Source organism: Protopterus annectens, chromosome 11.part0, assembly GCF_019279795.1.
Source record: "Protopterus annectens isolate FY-2018-M chromosome 11.part0, PAN1.0, whole genome shotgun sequence".
NCBI lineage: Eukaryota > Metazoa > Chordata > Ceratodontiformes > Protopteridae > Protopterus > Protopterus annectens.
The window spans coordinates 338,014,648-338,038,739 of record NC_056745.1 but is presented as its reverse complement, the minus strand read 5'-3'; the positions used below and the strand labels follow the sequence as shown (position 1 = coordinate 338,038,739).

Here is a 24,092-nt window from a genome sequence, read left to right as displayed (position 1 = left end):
AAGTGTATTGTCATCTCCTTTGGTAAAAACTCTGTACCCATGAACTACCACATAAGTGGTAGTCTACTTAACGCCGAAAGTGTAATGAGACCTTGGGACACAGGTGGACAGCAGTCTCTCCTTTGATAATCACATCGCCACAGTGGTCAGGAAATCCTTCTACATGGCTCACCTCATCACAAAAGGTTTCTCATCCAGAAAAAAAGAGGTCATTGTTCCCCTTTACTCATCACTGATTAGACCCATTATAGAGTACAACGCAGCTTTTGGTGTGTACCTCACAAGACATCTACAACAACTGGAAAGGCCACAGAAATACCTCACAAAGAGGATTACTGGCCTCAAACAGATGCCTTACACAGACCGTCTCAAAAAAACACCAGCTTTACTCCATCACATATCACCTACTCAGTGGCGATCTCTGCCTAATATACAACGCTATGTCAAACCCAGAGCTGTTGGACAAGCTCCACATAAAGAAATCCCAATCCCTCCGAGCTACACGCTCTAGGGACCTAAACCTTGTCACCACAATAAACAGAACATGCTGGAGGGATAGATTCCTGTCCCAGAGACTTCCCATACTCTGGAACAGACTACCTATCTATGTCAAACAGAGCTCCTCCACAGCACTCCTCAAGAAAAATCTTGATGATTGGATGGGAAATAGGAAATTCACCCCAGGGATCACTTCTATGGCTCTGCTCAACAGGAGCACAGGAAAACCATTTTCTTGGGTGGCAAACGCCAGGGTACCTTTTTGGCTAGGCTTATATAGGCCCTATGGCTAATAGCCTAGTACCTACCTATGAACCTATGAGGTAAGGGAAAGGGGGTGTGGGAGATGGATTAATCAAGGACAGCAAGTCCCACAGCAGGTAGCAGGACAGCCACTTCAAGGGCATGTTATACAGGGGCAACAATGGGCAGCATCAGCTCCCCTAGCCGCTCAGTTAAATTCTCAAGTTACTCAGTCTATAGAGGGTCCTCAAAAGAGACAGCCTATTTGTTATTCCTGCAAACAGGTAGGTCATACTAAAAATAATTGTAAATATTATTGCAGATGGTATCAGGAACAAGAGGCAAAGGGTAAGTTTCTTACCATGAAAAAATTTGATAAGCCACGTATGCCATGACAGCAACAGGTAATGCAGCCAGAGGTGCACACACAGCAGTACACTTCACAGCAATATGTGACAGAGGGTAATAGGGGACTACATCAGCAACTCCTGTATACCACAAACACTCAACAGTTAGTATTCCCACTACAGCAAAGGGATGGTGTGACACCTAGTGTCAGTGTACACGGTAATATTGTTAGCACAAAAGAAACGGATGGTGCCAATAAAACTAATAACCAAAAAACAAAGCACCTTGGACTCTCAGATAGTGGCAAACACAGCTTTAATAGTCACAGTCCAATGAAACACAAGGCACGAGACGTCCACAAGAGCATCTGATGAAGTTGATGACGAAAACGAGATTTACATTGTGAACGTTAATTTTGCTCTTGTGGACGTCTCGTGCCTTGTGTTTCGTTGGACTGTGACTATTAAAGCTGTGTTTGCCACTATCTGTGAGTCCAAGGTGATTTGTTTTTCGGTTATTAATATTGTTAGCACACAGAATACAGCTGTCCCTCCTGACTTTGTTCCTGATGGTCCAGTAAATTCTAAGTATCAGCAGCAAACAGTCTTCCATCATGAACTTAATCGATCTTCTTATGTTGACTTTGAAGAGGCAGAGGAAACACTGCAGTTATGTCCTTTGCAGTCCAATACTACCAATGATTCAGGGTGGAAAGTAAATCTACAGTAGGGGTGTGTGACCCCCCCCCTACCCAAGTGTCTTTCTTGACTAACTTCAAGAAAGGGAAAGATGGATGACCACTTATCAACATTTGGGTGGAGGGGAACATGTGGGAAGATGTTCTTCTAGATACAGGAGTGGCCGTCTCAGTGACAGGTAGGCATTTGCCTCCTGACTTGTCTAAACATACATGTATTTCAGGTTTTAATTACTCTGGATGTTTAGCCTTAGGTAGTAAACCTGTACAAGTACAATTCTCCTGTCAAGGGGAACCAGTGAAAGGGGCATTTTTGATTCATAATTCTTGCACATCCACAATCTTGGGAATGAATATATTGTCCAAAATGGGAATTGTCATAGACCTTACTAATGGCATTATATGTCAAGGACAAGGCCCCATATTATGTATGATTGAGGCAGTACATTTATCAAACAGTTCTGAAAAGGGCCGTACTGTCAGACCTACTGAAAATTAAGTATGGTTAAAGGTAAAATAACAGTTCCTTACGTTGTGGTCTCAAGGGCCCACAGACTGAGAGAAGCTACAGGAAGCAGTTTCTGTAGGTAAAAGATTTTATTACACTGTTTCAAAAATAGTATCCAGTCCCAAAGGAAGCAGAGAGAGACATGCAAAATTGCATACAATGATGGCTTGATGTGGGAATAATTCAAAAGGAAAATAGCCCTACAAATTCACCTATCTAGTCAGTTAAAAAGAAAGATGACACTTACCAATTGGTTATTGATTTACAAAACGTGAACCAATTCACGACTCCATGGGCTCATCTGATTCCAGGGGTTTCAGAGCTAGCCGCAAGAATAAAACCACAAAGTCAGTGGTTTACTGTCATAGACTTAGCTAATGGCTTCTTTGCAGTACCACTGCAGGAAAAAATATTGACAAAGGTTTGCCTTTACTTTTCAAAATGAACAGTATGTCATGACACAGTTACCGCAGGGATTTGAAAACAGTCCGGTTATATTTCACCAAATAGTTGGACGAATGCTACAAGGTCTAGAATCTGATGATTCTGTTTTGCATTATATTGATGGCATACTAATACAGTCTGAAACAAAAGAACAGCATTTATCTAAAGTGACACAGGTTCTTCAAACACTGCAGGAGGCACGGTTTAAGGTTAAAAGTGAAAAAGTACAATTCATGTTATCTGAAGTAAAATTTCTAGGTACTATTTTACGTCCTTCTGGGCGTACTCCTTGTTTGGAGAGGGTGCAGGGAATCTTGCAAATGGATAAACTGGTTACCATTCCAGATTTGCACAAATTTCTGGGTATCATGAATTACAATCGGGAATTTATAGAGGTTTATGCCAGCATGGCAGCTCCTCTGTATGACATGTTTCTAGCCAGAAAGAATTACCCTTTCTGGAGTGGGGAACAAAGGAAAATATGGCTTTTTGTGATTTAAAGGCAGCATTAGCCAAGGCTACAGAATTAGTACCTCCAAGTGTAACACGTCCCTTTGCGTTACAGGCAGCAGCTGGACCCAACACACTCTCTGTTGTGCTTTTACAGGAGTGGCCTCAGGGCTCTGATTCTAGAATGGAAAATAATTTATGTCCCGTTACATTTTTCAGTAGGAAAATGACACGTTGAGAGGGTATATCACCCTTGTATTCAGCAACTTTTGACCATTTACTGGGGTTTAAAACAAACTGAATACCTAAAAACTTTCTCTAAAGACATTATAGTACAGACACCGCATTATGACCTACAGGCTTTGGTAAATGAGACTCCGCTAAATAAACTGATAGAGGAGCCAGTCAAGCAGTGTTTGCAAAATGGTTAGCATTATTTAGTGTCAAGCAAGTTACAAAAGCAGGAGATGAGTATAACTTGTCTGACTTCATGGGATATGAAGGAAAACGACACAAATGCATTAGGCACATTTCAAATCCTGAAAAGCCCATTCTGTCTCATTATTTTCAGGAAGCAGGCCATCTGTCTTTGTTGATGACATTTGATTTTGGGACAATGGACAATATCGGACTGGATTTGCAGTAGTACCAGAAAGCCCTTCTATGGGACAGTTGACTCTGATTCAATTACCGGGACACATGTCTGCTCTCTATGTGTTACAGCATTTTCCACCTGTCAATATTTTTTCAGACAGTGCATACGTAGTTAATTCTCTGCGGCTGCATATGTCTACATGGGCAAGGAGAGGGTTTGTTGATAACATGGGCAAACCACTCGAGCATGCTTCTGTGTTACAGACTATTTGGAATTTGGTTTGTAGTCAGTCCCTTATGGGTTGCTACAGTATCTTAAAGGTAAAAGCTCATCAGAAGGCTACAAATGAAAATTTTCAGTTAAATAACTATGCTGATCAAATGGCAAAAAAGGCAGCAAAAGAAGGAATGCAGTTATATCCTACAGAACACCTTTCCAGTGTACCAGATAAAACTATTGCAGTGCATGCCATACAGACATTTTCAGTACAGAATTTGCAACATGATTTGCTGCAGATCCAAACTAAGTTTGGACTGCATGAAGAGTTAGAAAAATGTGCTCTTGTAGGTGAAAGTCCAGGGCAGTATTATGCAAAATGTTTTGAAGACTGTTCTAGTCTTCCTTATATACCTTACCAACAGGCATGACAGTTAGTGAAATTTAATCATCAAGTATTGGGACATTTGGGTACACAAAAGTCATGGCCCATTGTAAAAAAACAAGTACTGGCATACACAGTTAAAGACAATCTGCAATTTAGTGCATGCTGAATGCATAATATGTTTGCAGGTTAATGCTCAATTGGAAAAACCACAGTTACTAAGGGTAACTCCAGCAGATGGACCTTGTTATGCCATCCAAATTTACTTTGAAGGTCCATTACCCCCAGCTAAAGGTGGGTACAGGTATCTTCTAGTGGTAGTTGATGTTTTTTCAAAATGGGTAGAAGCAATTCCTAAGAAAACAATGAATGCCAAGGCTATAGCAGAAGCCTTATGGAAAAACATTTTTTGGCATTGGGGATGGCCACAAGTTATTGAATCTGATAACTGGCCACAATTTTTCAGTAAACTGATGAAAGCGTTGTGTGATTTGCTTGGTATCCAGCAACGATTTCATGTTCCTTACCATCCCCAGTCTAATGGGATAGTTGAAGAAAAAAATAAAAATGAACAGTCATTTTCCACTTTTTAAATAAAAGTGGGAATTGTGAGAGTAAAGAACAGGTTAAAATGGATTTCTGTGGATTTTTCTGAAAATGTAACATAAATGTTCTGCATTTCAGTGTGCAGAGTGCATTCAGTTTGAACTCAGTTACCTAACTTGGCAAAACTGTATAGCTTGGCATTCATTGTTAATAAGAAACTATGCAGCTTGTGTAAAATTATCTACAAGCAGGTCAAGACGAACTATTGTATGCAGCTGTGTCTCGTCAACATAATATGCAAGATAGGCCAAGGACAAAAGGAGTTATTCTTTGAGACAAAATGTTTAAAATATGGAAAACAAACTGTCAGCAAACCAGCTTCAAAGGAAAGAACTATTATTCTGGCAAATTCTCTAAACTGCTGATGCAGGCAGAAAAGACACTATAAATATTGGGACTTTTTCTTTTGTATGGGAGACTTTGATTCTTCTGTTCTTGCAGACCTGATGCTGTAAGCTGAAGTACAATTTGATGTATATACCTTTCATTGTTAAGCTAGATGTAAACCTTGTAAATGAATGTCGTAACAGCAGAACTGTCTCAGTGTCTTCATTGAGTAAAGGTACGGACTACCTGAATAGTGTAGTTTAACAGCCACTCTTCAGCGAACAGCAGATTTTAACCAGTGCACACAAGTGGTTGCCCCCCCACTAAATATACCCACTCCGAGATCACATAACAGTGGGGAAAAGGGCAGATTCCAGACTGTGGCCAACCACTGGTTTGCCCTAGTTAAAATCTGCCATTCGCTGAAGAGTGGCTTTGATAAATAGGTATTCAATGAATGGCTATTTGCTGTATAGCCATTTGATGGTATGTCAGAGACCCCTGGAAAAGGAACCCCAAACATACAGAGCTACACCAAACTTTTTTGAGTTTAAGGAAAGAGACAAATTGTAACAAATACTGCAAAAGTCCTATACCTTAAACAGAAACAGGAGGCAAACTGATCTAGACCTAATCGATTTTATAAAGAAATAAAATGATTAACATGGACACAGCTACAAAGAATGACTCCTTAACGTGGAATCATTCCACCTTTACTAATGATTATACTCACTTTTAGCAGTCCACCATAATCAACATAACCAAAGCCTTTCCAGCAATTTACTGTCCCACCAATGAAGACCAAGAACCTAATTTATAAAGTCTAGCCTGTTATGCAGCAAACTTTCATTCTCTGAAATTTCAGTAAAACAGACCAAATCCTAGCTTCTCAAATTCAACAGTTCAGAATCTGAGTCCAGTCTTCAACACACCTTCCTAAGGTTTACAGCTGAAAAACGTCACTAAAACCCTTACTCGTATCTTTAACCACTCTCTCACTTCAGGCATTGTCCCAGCAGCATTCAAGCACATAGCTATAATCCCTCTACCTTCTGTCACTTCTCCTAATAAGTTGAAGGATTATAGACCTATTTCTGCTCTGTGCTGTTTTACCAAAATATTTTATAAACTTTTATATAAGTAACAACTTAAGCACATTAACAGCTACAACCTGTTATGTGATGCATGGCTTTCTCATTTCCTTCAGTACCTCTACTGCCGTGGGGACATGTTATTGAAAGTCTATTGACATGGCACGAGCTTTTGAAACCATCAACCATACACTTCTCAACAAACTCAAAAGACTCCCCTTTGAAAATAACACTATTTGCTGGTTTTGCAGTTGTCTAAAAGACAGAACCTTCCAAGTCCATAGCAATGCCTTACCCCTATTGCTGGTAAATTGCAAGGGTCTGTGCAAGATCTCCTCCTTTTCTTGCTCTTTGTTCATGATCTCCTCCTAAAATTAACAAATCTTAAATATATGCAGATGATGTGCTGCTCCTTTAATCCAGTACTAGCCACTTTGACCTGCAACTTCTGTGACAGAAACCTGGTTCAAGGCTCCTGAGAGCACCCCAGCACTATCAGGTTTCACCTCATATCATGCGTTCTGACCCCAAAATCCGGACAACACCAAGAAAGGAGGGGGGGTGTCCATATTCATAAAGGACACCCACACCTCAAGGTTGGTGGCAACGCAGACCATCCAGGTGCAATTAACCATAGGCAAGACTGCTCTGCAATTTGTAGCATGTTACAGGCCACCCTCTCAAACTCAGGAACCTCACATGGCCTTCCTGAAAACATTGGAGGGGATAAATGTATCTCCAAACACCATCATACTAGGTGACTTCAACTACCCTAATATAGACTGGGAACACTACTCAAGCCCAAACACTCTAGCCCAAAGGTTCCTGGAGTTCATAAACTCAAATGCCATGGAACAACTAGTCACCATCCCCACAAGAGGAGAAAACATACTTGATCTCATCATCACGAACATGGGATCACAATGTTCAACACCGAAGTATACCCCTCACTGGTGAGATCAGATCATAAACTAATCTCGCTGGAGGTCCTCATCCCGCCCCCACCTGAAATAAAAAAGACCACAGTGAAAAACTTCTCAAAAGCCGACTTCACACTTCTAAAACTAGTGTGGTCTCCTTTAAGGCCCCTGAGCCAGTGGTAAACATTACTCAAACCGCTGAATCACTTACAGATGCCTTCTACCAGAACCTACAGGACTGCATGGATCAGGCAATCCCAAACAAAACTAAGACTCTTTGTACCAAAGGCAAGCGTCCAGTCTGGTGGACCCCAGCCATAAACAAGCTCTACAACAAAAGGAGGAAGCTACTACAAGATAGAGCAAAATCCTTGAAAGGTAAGACACTTTTGATCATTATAAGTAAAAAACTAAGAGCTCTCATAAAATCATCCAAGGCAAATTTTGAGAGAAAAATCGCCAAGGACTCAAAAGACAATCATAAGGCCTTCCTTAGCTATGTTAGAAACCTAGGAGGAAACTCCCAGATATGCTCAGAATTAGTTCAAAATGATGTGAAGATTACTGAACCTACACACATTGCCAACATACTGGCTGACAGGTTCAGTGCAAACTTCTCCCTCCCCCCCAAAAGGAGAGATATCTATACCAGAGGATTGTAGCCCCCCAAACATCTCCAACGCCCAGGTGAGAACTTCTCTCTCCAAGGCAAAAAACACAGCATCCATGGGACCGGATGGTGTCCCCGGCTGTGTGCTCCACGAACTCAATGAGGAATTAAACCCGCAGTTAGGACAGCTGTTTAATCTTAGCCTCACCTCAGGATACGTACCCAAGGAGTGGCGCACGGTGACTGTGGTCCCACTTCACAAGGGCGGTGCCTCCACCAACCCTGGAAATTACCGTCCCATTAGCTTGACAAGCCTTATCTGCAAAGCCATGGAGAGGATCATAATGGAACTCATAAATAAAGACATAGGGAACTTGCAGACTTTGGATCCAACCCAGTTTGGCCTTGTCAAAGGCAGATCATGCCTTTTAAACTTGGTTGACTTTTTCGAGACAGTCACCAAGGCCATTGATGAGAGAAAGGCAGTCCATACAGCCTACCTTGACCTGGCAAAGGCCTTCGACACAATACCCCACTCAGGTATCATCGAAAAACTCATCAGCTTGAATGTAAACCCATACATCACAAGATGGGTTGCAAACTGGCTAAGTGACAGAACCCACAGGGTCAGAGTTGCTGGAGCCATGTCAGACTCAAAGCCTGTCACAAGTGGTGTCCCACAGGGCTCAGTCCTGGGTCCACTCTTGTTCGGCATCTACTTTTCTGAAGTACAAGCAAACGCAGGAGGGTTATGGCTGACAAAGTTTGCAGATGACTGCAAACTGGGCGCCATAGTCGAAAACACATCTGACACAGATATCCTTCAGAAGGGCCTCACAGAAACAGATAACTGGTGCCAGAGCCATGGCCTAAAGTTAAACGCCAAGAAATGCATAGTCATACCCTTCGGTAAAAACAAGGTTACCCCTAGCTACCATATAGGTGGCAATCCACTGAGCACAGAAGAAGTCATCAGGGATCTGGGGACCCAGGTTGACAGTAGCCTTCGCTTGACACTCATGTTGCTAAAGTAGTTAGGAAAACCTTCTACATTGCCCACCTGATCATGAAGGGATTCACATCTAGATCAAGGGAGGTCATCGCCCCCGTGTACTCATCACTCATTAGACCTATGATTGAGTACAATGCCCCATTCGGAATGTATCTGACCCGACACCTGCAGCAGCTGGAAAGGCCCCAAAAGTTCCTCACCAAAAGGATAAAGGGTCTCAAAAATATGTCTTATGCTGCCCGACTGAAAGAACTCCAGCTCTATTCAGTCTCATACCGCTTGCTCAGAGGTGACCTGTGCCTGACATATAAGGCCATGTCAAACCCAGATTTGATGAATATGCTTCACCTAAAAAAATCTAGATTCCTCAGAACCACAAGGGCGGGAGACTTAAACCTTGACACGGTTATTAATAGCACGTGCTGGAGGGACAGATTCATCACCCAGAGACTCCCTATGCTGTGGAACAAAATCCCAGTACATGTGAGGCAGAGCACCTTGCTGGCCTTGTTCAAGAGGAATCTTGACCAATGGATGGGAGATCGCAGATATACCCCAGGGATTACTTCAGTGTCACTGCTTGATAGAGGCACAGCAAAATAATAGGCATAGTTTTATTCAAACTAAAGGGGTGGCGAAAGCCACATAACTATGGGCTAGGCTTATAAATGCCCTTGGGCAGATAGCCTAGTATGAACCTATGAACCAAGTTACAGGACGGTTTCACTCAGCTATGCACTTGGTCCATATTAAACTACTAATTAATCCTAAGAAAACCAACGTTGTGGTGTTTGTCTCAGCCAAGAAATTGCCCACTATTCCTCCTATTCTCTTAAAAGATCTTAATGGGAGCAGAATGCCTAATGTCATTGAATAGATGTATCTAGGCCTAATACTCTACCCTACCCTTTCCTTTAGCCGCCTGCCCACACACAGATTTAGTAACTAATGAAGTCATCGCTCAGTTAAAACCGTTACAAAATCAATCGCCTCCTTTCACCTACAGCTCACAGAGCCATTGCCAAAAATATTTTAAAACCTGAGCTTGAGTATGGCCTTCCTTTTCTCATTATGCATTCAGCCCACAATACTTGCAGAATACAAACTGCTGAGAGTAAAATCTATTGGCAGACTCTCACATAAACAATTAACTGTTTGCTAAAAAATTCCAAATTGCTTTCAGTACCTTGCAAGTCTACCTTTCTTCTAAATACTCTTAATTTTTGAGGTGCTATAACATGGTCACTGCCCAAGTACCTTTACAAGCAAACCTTATACACTCTGAAGTACACAGGGCAACAGTTTCACTCTAGTACACCCTCCATTTAAAACTGCTGTAGGTGAGCCTTCTCTAGACTGAGACCTGTTACTTTGTCACCTCCCTACAAACACTGAAAATCTAGAAACCTTTAAAAGCTTCAAAAATGAACTTAAGAGCTTCTTACTGAATCTGCTTGCAACTGCCACCATGACAATGGTTAGGTAATTTACCATCCCATATCATGAATACTAAGATGCATTTAATACATTTTTTCTCAGCCTCTCAATGTGGCATCTTATATGCAAATATTTAATGTTTATGTACTATATGTATGATTGTACTGTATTTTATGCACATCTTAGCTTGTGTCTTGTATATACCTTTTTTCAATGCACTCTGAGTCTTATCTTTTAATGTTACTCTACAGCATTCAGTCTTACTGTGTTCTGAATTTTGCTATATACTTATTTTGTGTATAATATTTTTGACTGAAAGACCATGAAGATTTTTCTCCTCTTTGAGCTTGGGTCATGGCTGAAAAGGGTCAACTGACCAGTCCACTTACCTGGTGAACAAATAGTAAAAAAAAGAAAACGCGCTGAAATGGTCACTCCTTGAGAATACTAAATTTAATGAAACGCTAAAATAACGTTTTTCATCCGACCTCAGTAGTTGGACTTCTTCAGAAAAAATGCCAAGCAAAAGCAGTTAAAATTCAAACATCTTATTTATAACCTTCCCGCCATGATTTTGAAACACTTAATTGTCTCTTAAAGGTGTATGTAACCAGACATTGTTGCCTCAAATGTAATGCTTGCTTTTGACATCAACCTGAAATTAAAATCACATTAATAAATATTATACACTTTTTGCAACAGCCCCCTTTGTCAACCATGTAAAATTGTATGAAATTACATTAAATCATACTATTCAAATCTATATTAAAAATGCATTAATAATTTAAACGCATACCAACTATACAATAATACAATATACCCTCATATCTATAGAACTCTAGCTAGTAAAGCGTCCATGATTCAAACTCAATCGCTAATATATATAATCGCTAGCACAAATAGTAAATAAAATACAAATAAGAAGGTTAGTTGCTTGTTAGGGAAAGGGTGGACTTGTGTTCTGCTCTCTTATTTTCAAGCTGTTTTGTGGTCTTACAACAGGTAATCCTCTTAGTAGTAAGAAAATGTGCATGCACACTTCCACAACTTAGTGTTAAAGTGGCTTAACCACTTACAGCACAAAGCTCACCAGGCTTTTCATGCTGCTACTACAACAAGCCTAGGTTACTTGCCTTTCTCTCAAAAAAGGCAAGTCATTTCTAGATGCTTACTGCCACCCTCCCTGACCTGGCCTGTCCAGCATCAGTGCAGCTAGTTGTGTGTGGGGGTTCTGCATCAGATCAGTGAAACGGCATTACAGTGAATGCCGTTTCACTGACACATATACACTGAAACCCGATGACAGCGAAAGCTCAGGTCAGCGATTTATTTATTTATTTCCCCCCAGAGGAAAAAAAATTGCTTGGCCTGAGCCGTGACATTGCCCTTTACCCCCACTGTAGTGCGATCTCGGAGTTTGTGTATTTAGTTAGGGGGGTGTGGTGGGTGAAGCCGTCCTACTTTGCAATGTTTTCAGTGTTTTGTTGGTTTACCGATTTTTTTTTTCCATGGGAAAAAAAAAATCTGTGACCTGGGGTTTCCCTATTATGGGGTTTCGTTGTATTTGTGTCAGAGAAACGGTATTCGCTGTAATGCCATTTCGCTGAGCTAACATAGACTTGTGTGGTGCACATTAAGGCTTTGTCCTTCTGCACCACAGGAACGGTAGTTGTTGGTGGTGTTTGGTGATGATTTTTATAAGCACTGTATTATCTGATAGTAGTAATGTTTATATAACCTGGCACTGATGTTCTCTTACCATGTTTAACAGTTGAACACTACCTGATGATGATCTCTGTAAACATTAAATCTCTTGATTTAAAATATTAGATCAGTCCAAATTAAGTCCTTTTAGGTCCTTACCAGCAGCCAGGTTTATGGTGGAAGAGTCCATTCTTTTTTACAGGACACAGACTAATGGCATAGCTCTTTCAGTGAAAGTATTAATTTGATAATTTTCTTATGTGGCATGTGACTTGGATGATTACTGTGAAACACACATGATATGTGGCCATTTTGTAAAAATTAGACTGTTTTATTTTTGTTGGAAGGAGTTAATAACTTTGCTTATTTACTTCCAGATTGCGATGCTGAAATGTACTGATGTTTTAACAGTCCCACTTCTAGAACAATATACTTTTCCCCAACTTGTTTCACTGTTCTTTACATTTGTTCTGTAAAACTGTGGTGACAGGTCAGCTGTGAAATAACAAGTGGCACTGCAGTAAAGTCTTTCTTTGCTACGTGTACTTTGTGCATGTTATGCTAGTTTTATTCACTTGTGTTCTAATTTCTTTCCTTTCTGTCTGTGGTAGTAGTTACTAATTGTGTTAACAATGGTAACATTATGAGTTTTTCCCAAGGCCTTCTTGCTGCTATAATTTGTTTGTTTCTTTCGGCTTTTCCCGGTGAGGGGTCGCCACAGCAGAACTCTGGTCCGCTAATGATTGGCAATAGGTTTTTTACGTGCCGAGTTTGCCAGCCCTGGCACACAACCTTCAACGAAGGTACACCCATTCACGCATGTCTCCACACAGAAGACGCTGCTATAATACACAATGCAATGCTTCTCTTGTGGAAGGGCAGTGTTTAGTGCTGAACTCTTAATTGTCTTCCTTACCTGACTTCTTTCTGTGATCTTCTTTCAAACCCTGGTTGCCAGTCTCACTGTCGTTTAACACCTTCTTTTATGTGTTAAATGGCAGATATATTTTTCTTGGCCCTCAACTCCTAATTGGTCTTGTAGTTTTAAATGCTTTACTCGTTCATTGTATATTTTTTTGTTTCTGCAAATGATTCATGAATATTTGTGCCTGGGGTTGTCTTGGAGTTGTATTTTTGAGTGAAAGAAAAGTGTTTTTTTTTTTAGTAATATGTAATTTTTTTTTTCCTGAGCAGCACCTGTGCCTAACTCTGAATATAGTCCTGAGACCACCTTTGGACAAATCAATACTGAAAACTCTTATGGACAGATTCCTGAGACCTCCTATGGGCAGTTGCCTACCAAGACCTCCTTTGGACAGATGCCTTCTGGAACTAGTTTTGGACAGCTTCCAGCTGGAACCTCATTTGGACAGTTACCTGATGGCCAGTGGGTGAGCCATTCTTTTGTCAACCAGCTTGCAAGCTATGGAAGTTGTAATACCAACCAGCACACTGGAAATAATGAAACCAGCTCTTGAGAACAGAAGCCAGAACATTCCTGGAACTGCATGGATACTGCAGTTTTAATGCAGTTTTTAAAGTGCTACACCTCAGTTCTGAAACTGAAGATATACATTTGTAGTATTTTATTTTAATAAGTTTAAGCAAATATGCAATAGAGTTTAAAATGTGATTTAGTTAGTTCTTCAAATGGCAGGCTATTTAATGATGGAAAGGTAACATCATTTTTTTCTACACAGGGATTTTACTATTTATATGTACCTCAGATGTTACATTTTTAAGTGCAGATTTGCAGGGACTGTTTTAAAATGTAGTATTAAAATATATTAATACATTTTTAACTTTTAAGTAGTCCGTAGCACATTAAGTACGGAACATGTTTTATGTTGCCACATCAAGAATGGTGCTTTTTTTTTCTGTTTGCATTTTTAAAGTTATTTCAGAGTGCAGTTTACTTGGGGCTACGTTGCAGTTCATTAGACTGTCCATAATTCTCCATGGGTACTATACAGAAGAGAAAAAAGAAGCAACCCTTATAGAAGCATAAAGCATGGTGGGAGATGATTTAAAAAAGAAAAAACAAATCAGCAAACCACTTACAATCTGGCTAGCCATCTCTGATGTATTGAATGACTGTTGCACTCCATTTTACGCATTTACATATATACTCTAATTGCGACTGAATTTGCTTTCTATTTTGCTACTGACCATGTCCTTTAGCAAACATTTTTACTTTATTACAGCTTTATCTGAAATAAAGTAGACTCACTTTGTCTTTCCTGAGGCTGTCTTGAATAAGTGAGTATATGTCCTTTTCTTTTCCCAGTTTATGCAGACTCTTCATTTGTGACTGCATGCAAACTAGTATATATCCTTTCCATGCTCCCCCCCAAAAAAAAAATCATGCATATACTGCCTTTTGTGAACTTTAGAATCCAGATGCGAAGGTCATTTTTCCTCCTTAAGTGCTTTCTCCCTTATTTTATGATTCACTTTTCATATGCTAGGCCAAAGATTTGCTGTATAAAATATCTCAAGTCCGATTGCCTGATGGCTTGTATACAGGGGTGATCTGGAGTTTCTCAATTCTTCGACAGATAATGTGCATTGTAATAACTCTCTTACTTTATAGCCTACCACTTGCTGACATTTAGTTCTGTGGCTTGTTAACTTGTGTACCTTAACCCTGAGAGATGACTACATATGTCTCTAGCATTTAATCAGTGTGCTGCCTATTTGCATTAACAGTGCGCAAAGTTTATTTGTTAACATTTGGAAGTTGGAACCATGATGCTACCTACCCGATTACTCCCTCCTCAATTTCTGTTCGACTCTTCTGTTAAGTCCTGTTGCCATCTGTGTTTCTTGCGGATGAAATCTTATTGCAAGAAACTTGTATAGTAATCAATTGAAAGGAATGCACACATTGAGTTTGCTTTGTACCCATACTTTTCTTTTAATTCTGTTCTTGTTTACTTCCATGTCCTCCACAATGTATTTAATAAGTATAATAACTTCTCTTCATAAGAATTCTTCATAACTTTATCTGAGCTGCTGCAGATTATGTGCATATATGACATACATCTCAGCTGGCTCTGATATTCCTGCAGAATTTTACTCTCTTCCTCAAACATCTCAGCTGGCTCTGATATTCCTGCAGAATTTTACTCTCTTCCTCAAAAAAATGTATGATTCTTTTGTGGTAGAAAAGTGAGGATTGCTTTCAATGAAGAATGACAAATGTTACGCCTATAGACGTATTATTCAGAAAGACATATGTTAATAAAATAAAAATTTTCTTGGGTTGACAACATTCTGAGTGAATAATAAACGTGTTTAAAAGTGTACCTCACACTTTTTACCCAATTTATTTTTTACTTTGTCTGGGATCCTTGAAGGAAGGATGGAAAACTGTTTTAAACAGCATTTCAGCCTCTCATTACATCAGTCTCTCTTTACATCACAGGTAATATGTCACTGGTAATTTATGCAGTACTACCACTGTGTAGTATCACTTTTCTTTCTGCCTTGTACCTTTAGGTAATCAACTTGTATGTCTTCATAACTTAATGGTCACTACTAATCTCACTCCTTGTATTTTGCAGAATTTGTGTTCCTTTTTTCCACATAGACACGTAGAAAACACCGTCTATAGCTACATGTTTCATAGAATGTTCCTTTTATTGTAGATGGATTGCTTATTATGCCATAGCTTTTATTATCTGTAATAAAAAGATCCCTTAACAGTTGAACCCTTTATAAAACTTGTTCTGGTAAAGATACTTTAACATTTCTGTTGTTGCCTCACTTTCCCAGTTTCTCTTTTACACATCCCTATGAGACACTTATCTTTCAACATTTCAACAGTTTGTTTGCCTTTTTATCTTTTGCCTGCTTATCACCTTTCTAGAGCCCATAAAAACAAATAATATATGCAGTTTCCAGAGCACATCAGGCTCAGAGGCTAAAATGAAATACAAAAAAAGTGAAGTATTGTCACATTGGGTCAACAGCTCTGTCCCTCAACGTGCAGTATAGCCTATACCCCACTCTAAAATGGTGATATAGTCAGGAATCTGGGAACCTGGTTTCATAATTTCCTATACTTCAACCACCATTTTGTCAGAAAATCCTTCTGTTCAGCACAATTAATATCTAAAGGCGCATTGTGTAGATCAGAAGTTATCATTCTGTATTCGATTCTGATTAGACCATTTATTGATTTCCTTGGCCCTCTTCAAATGCAGTTTGGATCAATGGATGGGATAAATATCACAAATTCACACCTAGGGTAGTGCCTGTGTCCCTTACGGACAGGGACAGTCTGTAAGATACTCAAGCAATAGACACAAATCCATGTCATCCTCTTACCCCTAGGGGCTATATATTGGGTAAAATTGGGTTATATTGACTAGACATGTAAGGGCTGTTTATCTGTTAGCCTAGTAATCTCCTACCAAAAATGTTGGTCTAAAGTTTGTAAGCTGTCTGGAAAGGCTTGATGTTTTATCCTTTACTTGGTTTCTTATAGGCTATTGTGGGGTGATCTGTGTTGTTTAATTTTACCCTCTAGGCCCGACATGTTTGCAGGGTAAGGGACCCCATTGCCTTGAGCTCCTGTATCTTAAGTCAAGTAGCTCACCTAGTATCAGAATTGGGGAGTAAAATCACCTGCACATAAATAAAACACAGTGGAGACAAGTTTATTGCCTGCCTATTCCATCTCTGGAACAGACTTCCCATGCAAGTTTTTATCTTATTTATTTATTATTTGTTGATCAGGTTAGTCCCACTAGGTTAGTCACTTTACAAGGAGGCCCAAGGTGGTATTTGAACTACTAGGGGAAATTTGACTACGGCATCAGGAAACTTCCACTACTAGTTTCGTACTGTGCAATCTTTTATATCCACCAATTCAAGCAGATGAGACCTCATTTTAACAATCTCATCCAAAGGGCTGACACTGCAGTGTCAGCAATTGATCTAACTGATGTGGGAATAGAACCCACAGCCTTCTGCACTAAAGTCAAGTGTGCAGCCTTAAAGTGACACCCTATTATCCTTCAAATTAAACCTAGATGATTCAACAGGTACTGATAAACTTACTCTGGGACTGACCTTCTTTGCCCTTCTTGAGAAGGGAGGGTGCAGCATGAGAGTGGGTAGTGGAAAGGAGTAAATGGTCTTGAAACTCATTTGCATTATATTTTCTGTGAGCCTATGATTTTATAATTCAGTAATTTTATGCATTGGCCTTTTTCATGAATGATAAAGGTGCAGTTAGAAGCACAATATTTATTGTAAATGCCGATTTAACTAATACGGTGTGATAAGCTGAAGCTGTATATTTGCTGTTTTTGGATTTCAGAGGTATTTCAGGTGAAACTAAGCACTTCAGAAGGCAACTTTTGTTGGCACAGTGTGATGTAAGCATCTGGTGTTTTAATATATTCTATCGAAGCACTTCAGAGAACATTTTTGTTCCAACATTGTGATGTGAATACATGCTCCATTTATAAGTGTGTTGTATTGTTTTGATGTTCACAGTGCTGCAGCCTCCCTGCATTCCCCTAACTAATCTCAGTCACCTATTTCACCTCTAGCAGTTCCCTAATATTTTCTTGACTCCTGTAACATGCATATTAGCCATACTCTGGAGAAATATCCTGTCTGTATTCCTTTTCCTTTTTCCTTCATGAGACTTGAAACTTCCCAAAAGGAATGTGACTTATCATCTTTGTATTACTGTGCGGGATTGCTTGGTTTGCATAATTTGGGTGCTTGGCATTGCAGCAGAAAAATAGCACAAGTATCACATTCTACTTTCTCCCATTTATAAATGCAAAGGGCATCAGCAATGATACTTCTGTTAGTTGTAATGTTATAGTGAACTGTGTCAGGTGCCTAGATTAGAGAGCCTGTCCAAGAGTCATTTATGCAACCAGTCCATAATAGGCAGCCCTGTAAAAACCTTGATACCTCTCTTGGGTCCTCTGTGTCACAGTCAGATTACCTTTTTTTTCCCCTAAACAAGCAATGTGTGATTATCTTAATCAGGTAAGTGCTTTGTCGCAGAAGTAAAATGACTTTGTCCTGTCGTATGCCATCCTCTCTGAGACAGCATCTTAGTAAATCACTGCTCTGTGATGCATTGTCATTGTTTAGAAATGTGATTGTTACATTTTGAGAGTTCTTTGGTGGCAGAATAAGAAAAGATTGTTCAAATCATGTTTGTTTCAGTTTTTAATGTTAAATGTCTCACTTGAATAAATGTGAGTGAGTAACATACTTCACGTATGCAGACCCTATTAAATATGTAAACAGAAACCTCTGATTTTCCTTGTAAACTGTAATGTGTCTGACATTTTGGTGCTTTCTGCAAGATGTGAACTGATCCTGACTTTCTTTATGCCTACAGATGTGGCTTTCTCTAATAAAGAGTCAAATGTCTTTGTCTTAAGTTGAAGTATGTAATGTGCCTTTTTGTGAGGATCACTGATATGTTGAAATCCATACTATTTGTTTTCTTTTAGATGCACTTTTATTTATTTCTTGAAGTGAAAATCTAAAAAGTATACTTTTCAGTGCTGGCTGAAGGAATTTTTTTTCCAGACAGAGAGACTGTCTGTCTACAAAAAAGTTATGTAACTAACTGCCACAACCACAGAAAAAGTCATGGCAAGTTGTGTTTATGCGCACACACACACTCTCTCTCACACACACACACATTTTTGAATTACTGTATATTTTACAGCAGATTTACTATAGTCACTGGCTCATGTAGTTATTAATTAAGTTGTCAAGAAAAACAAACGTAAGAAATTAAGGATGCACACTGTGCTAACAAATGTCATAAAGTGTAGTGGTAAAAACCCGATGACTAGAGAAGAAACAAGAAACCAAGTTTTAGGTCAGTTTCAGTTAATTTCTGGATAAATTCTGGGTAAAACACTGTGTATGCCTATATCCACAGTTCCCTTTTATAGTGATTGATTGTATTACTAAGTGCTCTAAAACCTTATCAGTTGTTGCATTTTACATCCAATATACTTGCTTCTTTTTTGGATAAGTAGTAGCTTCCTAGTTCTGAACACATTCTTTCCTGTCACCTCAAAAAAGTTAACATTAATATGCTAATCACCTTGCAATATTATTAGTTAGTCCCCGTCCTTGTAAACTGATATTTCTGGGTAGATTACAAAACGATTCCCCTTTATATGACTGAAACTACAAAAGCCTGAAAAGTCAAAAGCTTGAAACTCAAAAGCCTGAAAACACAAAAAATACATATACTGACTTTAAACAACAGAAACCATATTAATTTCCACTAAGTATAAGCAGGGGGCAAGCCCCACTGTGCCCCCATACCTCCCTGCTAATTAAATATACCAACTCTGAGATTGCACTTAGTGTAATGAAGTGCAATCCTGGAACTGATATATTTAAGTAGCAGGGGGTGTGGGGGTGCAGCCCCCCACATGAGGACTGCAGGGGGGCTTGCCCCCCTGCTTATACTTAGTGGAAATTAATATGGTTTCTGTTGTTTAAAGTCAGTATATGCATTTTTTGTGGTTTCAGGCTTTTGACTTTTCAGGTTTATGAGTTTCAGGCTTATGCTAATTCAGTCATATGAAGGGGAACCTACAAAACAGATGCAGCAGACAAGTATGTATACCCCTGTCCCGTCCGTAGAGTGGTTTGGCAGTCTCACCCTTATGCTGTCTATACAAAAACAAATCAATTTAGCCAGACTAGTCTCCACATCAGATAACACCGATGGTCATATTGGTGGCTACACAAATCTGAGACTACCTCTACTATGACTGTAATGATTGAAGGGCATGCCTGGCTGAGATCACAGCATTGTCTTGGAGATATTATTGTAGCCATTGTAATATCTGCATAACGTTTTTCATTCATTTGGACGAAATGGACCAAAACGTGTGTACAAACTGATGTGAAGGAGGAAATATGCATGTTAGTTCTCAAGGAAACTCTGTCCCTGTAGAAAATAAGGTAGGGTTCACTCATATTAAGAGCTTGCAACTCATATACCCTTCTTGCAGAGGTCAGAGCAATCAGTAAAACTGTTTTCCATGTTAAGAACCTCAAGTCAGCCAGTTTAGCTGGTTCAGATGAAGCAAATGTTAGCTTCTGTAACACAAAATTAAGATCACAAGGAAGAACCACTGGTTTACTTGGAGGCCTGTTATGTAAAACACATTTCAAAAACATTTTGTCATGAAACTGCCTTGAAAGAGGAGGATCCATGGGCATACATGCTGAAATAGCCGATAAATGAACCTTGATAGAGAAATAAGAAAGGCCATAAGATAGTAACTCACACAGATACTGTAAAACCTAGAACAACTAGCCCTGAATGGATGCTGGTTATCTTGTAGGCACCAACTAGAAATCCTTTTCCCTTTACTAATACAAAATTTTCTAGTAGTAGACTTTGTTGCCTCTGTTAGTATCTACTGCACATCCTCAGAAAACAGGTGCCTAAAAAGAATTAAGACCCTATCATCCAGGCAGTCAACTGAAGATGATTGTCTACTTATATGAAACATCTCTGTTTATGTGTGAGTAAGTCCATTATGTGAGGAGGTTTCTGCTAATTGCCCCTGGCCATTTCCATAAAAGGGAGAACCATAGCTACCTGGACCAGAGAGAGTCACCATAGTGAGGGGATTCCTTCTGAATCTTTAGAAGTACATTGGATATTATTGGAAAGGGTGGAAAGAACTACAGGAACATTCCTGTCCAAAGAAAAGAAAAGGCTTCTGTCTTGTAGGCCTTCTTGCTTGGAGTTCTGGAACAGAATTTTGCCAGTTGACTTTTCAGTGAGGAGACAAGAGAGTTCTGTTTGAGGAACTTCACACAGATGGATCAAATCTTGGACAACCTCCTGATCTTTTTTCCATTTCTGAGAGTCTGCCATGGGCCTGCTCAGCTGGTCTCTCACACAGTTTTGGTCTGATGGAATATAGGATGCCTGTAGAGTGAGATTATGCTGTGAAGCTGTCTTCCAAGCTAGTCTGCAAAGGTGGTATGACCTGGTTCCCTCCTTACTTGTTGATGTACCACATGACTGTGGTATTGTCAGTAACCATTTGAAGAGGTCCCAGGGACCAAAGATTGTTCAGAGAGTTGAGTGCCTTGATCAGGGCAAGCATCTCTGATATTTGTGTGCTTGCATCTGTCATGGGTGTCCCAAACCCCATGCACTTTTATCCTTCCCAAAACTCTCCAAGTGAAGTCAATGTGTCTGTGTTGATTCCCTGCTTTGAAGCAGGGATGAACGGCAGACCTAGATTTAAGGATATAGCAAAATACAGTACTACCACAATAAAAAATAAATAAATAAATAAAAACTCTTCAAGCAATTTCCCAGTTTATTCCACCACCCAATCTGGTACCTCGGCTGTTCGCTTAGAGTTTTTTTTTTTGTTTGTTTTTTTCTGGATTTAAGGATTATCTGTCATCTCCACCAAAACATCTCTCTTCTAATAAACTCCAGTAATGGGATCTGCAAAGATAAAGGGTGTTGCTGCTGGGACCAAAGAGATTTCAGATACCACTGTATCCTTGTATGGAGTCTTGCCAGGGGTACTGTGAGAGGATGAAACCCAACATTCTGAAGTATCCCCTCACAGTGACAAAGTCTACGTGGAAAAACCTTAGAAATACATACAGATCAAGATCTATTTTTTTCTGTGGAAGAAAAACTCTCTGACTGAGATGTCAAAGATGGCAGAGTCAGGAAAGACTTTTAAATGTTCTGCTGGAATCCCATTTTGTTCAAGAGATTTCTAACCCAAGTGAGAAACTCCTAATATTTTGAAAAAGACTCTGCAAAGATAAACAGGTTGTCTAAATAAGAAAAAATGTGGTGACTCTGTAGCCTGCAATGAAGCTAGACACTGTAAACACTCAGTGCAGTGGATAATTCAAAGGATAAGGCAGAGAACTTGATAGTGTGCTCCATACAAAAAAAAAAAATTAAGAAATGCCTGAAGTCTGGATCAGTATGGAACAGTAGTGAAGTAATAAGCATCTTTTAAGTCTAATATTACCAGGAAACTTGAAAGGGGAAGAAGAGATAACAAGCTGTGAAGTGACATCATTTGCATTTGAGCACTGTCACAAACAGATTTAGAAAATAAAGATCCAGAACTGTCTCCATTTTTTTTTTTTTTTTTTTTTTGGTGCAGAAAGAACATCCTTGAATAAAACCCCTTCCCCACCTGGAAAAGAGGAACTGGCTCTATTAGTCCTCGAGACACCATGTGATGAATGGGAGGAAATGAGTCTGTGAGATGAGGAAAGACCCCCAAAGAAAGGAGAAATTTCTTTCCACTGCCATCTATAACCCTGATGGATGATCTTCAGAAGCCATTTCTCTGAATCAATTGATTGCCAAAGAGAAAAATGAAGATTCAGACTTTCTGTAAGAGACTAGGGGCCAGAGTCAGAGGGGGTCCCAATATCTCTTGAATAGTCATTCAGACATTCAGACTGTCCTTGGTTTTGGGAGACTTGAAACTGCTTTTTGGAACCCTCTTGCTACTTCTTAAACATCTGTTTACCCAAACTCTGTATTTTTTGCCAATATTGGATTTGGAGAAATTTTGAAAAGGAGGGTTGAAAAAATATTACAAGATTGGATCAGCTTGCACTTTTCATCACGTTTTGATCAATGCAGCAGAGAGGCCAAAGAATCGCATTTTTTAATCATCTGGGAGGTTCTGAAAATGCAGCTTAGCAAACCTCCTTAAAAAGAGTACCAGTGCCCTTAACTCTGGAAGAAGTATCAACCGAATCATACAGACACTATGAACAATGAGCAGTGACCTGTGCAGTGGAAAAAACTAAATTATTTAAAGCAGTTTTTTGTTTTCTTCACAAGAAGAAACTGCAGATTAAACATTCCTAATACTGTCACAATATGTCAGAACAAACGTTAACATATCGGCCTGACAGTTTAAAATTCTGAAAATCATAGTTGCAGAAGTATACTGTTTTTTCCCTTACCTGTCGATGAATTTCCCATCCTTATTAGAAAGAGTAGGATTGGATTTATCTAAATACTTAGCAGCAGTGGAGTCATACAAAGCTATAGCTGCTTGTCAGGTGTGGGAATAGTGCATAAACATTTAAAAGGTTGAGGAAATTACACATCCTTTTTAGGGACAACTGGTTATCAGGAAAATTGTAGGCATTAACACAGAAACATCCTCTGAAGTAGAACAAGACAGGAGGAATGAGTGTAGGGTCTTGAAAATCATTCTGTAATAACTCAATATTTTCTTAGGGACTGAGAAACCTCCATGTTCTCCCACTGAAAACAATGGGACATTCTTGCAATAGTCTCAGAAAAAGTGAAAACACCATGGGAAGAATCAGAATCTGAGCTCTCTCTCACAGGGAAAATCAGAACGACAGCTCTAAGTCTGAATCTAAAATCTGAGGACAAAACGCTGGATGTGTCCCTGCATCTTCCTGTTCAGACTCAGAATCTTGAATCTTTTAAGGAAAAGAGGCACTTCAGTTAATAGTCACAATTCTGCTGTTAATATTGTCTGCATTTGTTTGACAAGGATCTTGTTGGAGAATCCTTTCTTTCCTTCCATTTTAGTAATGCTGCTTTTATTTCTTTGGAACTGATGTGGGGAGAGTACTCCGTTTGGTGACTTGGTGCCTTAGACTTCGAAAGATTCTAGATATGCTTTCCATGTGTTTGTCACTTGAAATTATGAAGGCATTAGAGAAGAAAAAGGCAACTTCAGTGAACGTTTCTCTGTGCTCATGACTTGATTTATTTGTAAATCATTGGCAGTAATTTGGTAATCTGTGTCAGTGGTCCTGTAGCTTAATTCTTCTTCACATGCAGCCTTGCATTTGTAATACCAGAGTATACAAAGACATAGACCAGCTCAGGAAAGAGAGTCAGGGAATCTGATCACATAGTCATTGGTCCAGGTTTGGGAACAAAGCTGGCCCATCAGGAGAGCTGGTCAGCAAATGGAGAAAAGAT

At 39.5% G+C, this 24,092-nt stretch overlaps 1 protein-coding gene across 4 annotated transcripts in view; it reads left to right on the top strand.

The window, feature by feature from the left end:
- Positions 1-18,512, top strand: part of TDG (thymine DNA glycosylase) — a 393,522-nt gene extending 375,010 nt beyond the window's left edge. For all 4 annotated transcript variants that reach the window (XM_044087839.1, XM_044087841.1, XM_044087838.1 and 1 more), the window contains exon 11: positions 13,286-18,512. In XM_044087839.1, coding sequence (XP_043943774.1) covers positions 13,286-13,569 — 284 coding nt within the window. In that variant the 3' untranslated portion in view covers positions 13,570-18,512. The remainder of the gene's footprint in view (positions 1-13,285) is intronic.
- Positions 18,513-24,092: the final 5,580 nt, after the last annotated feature.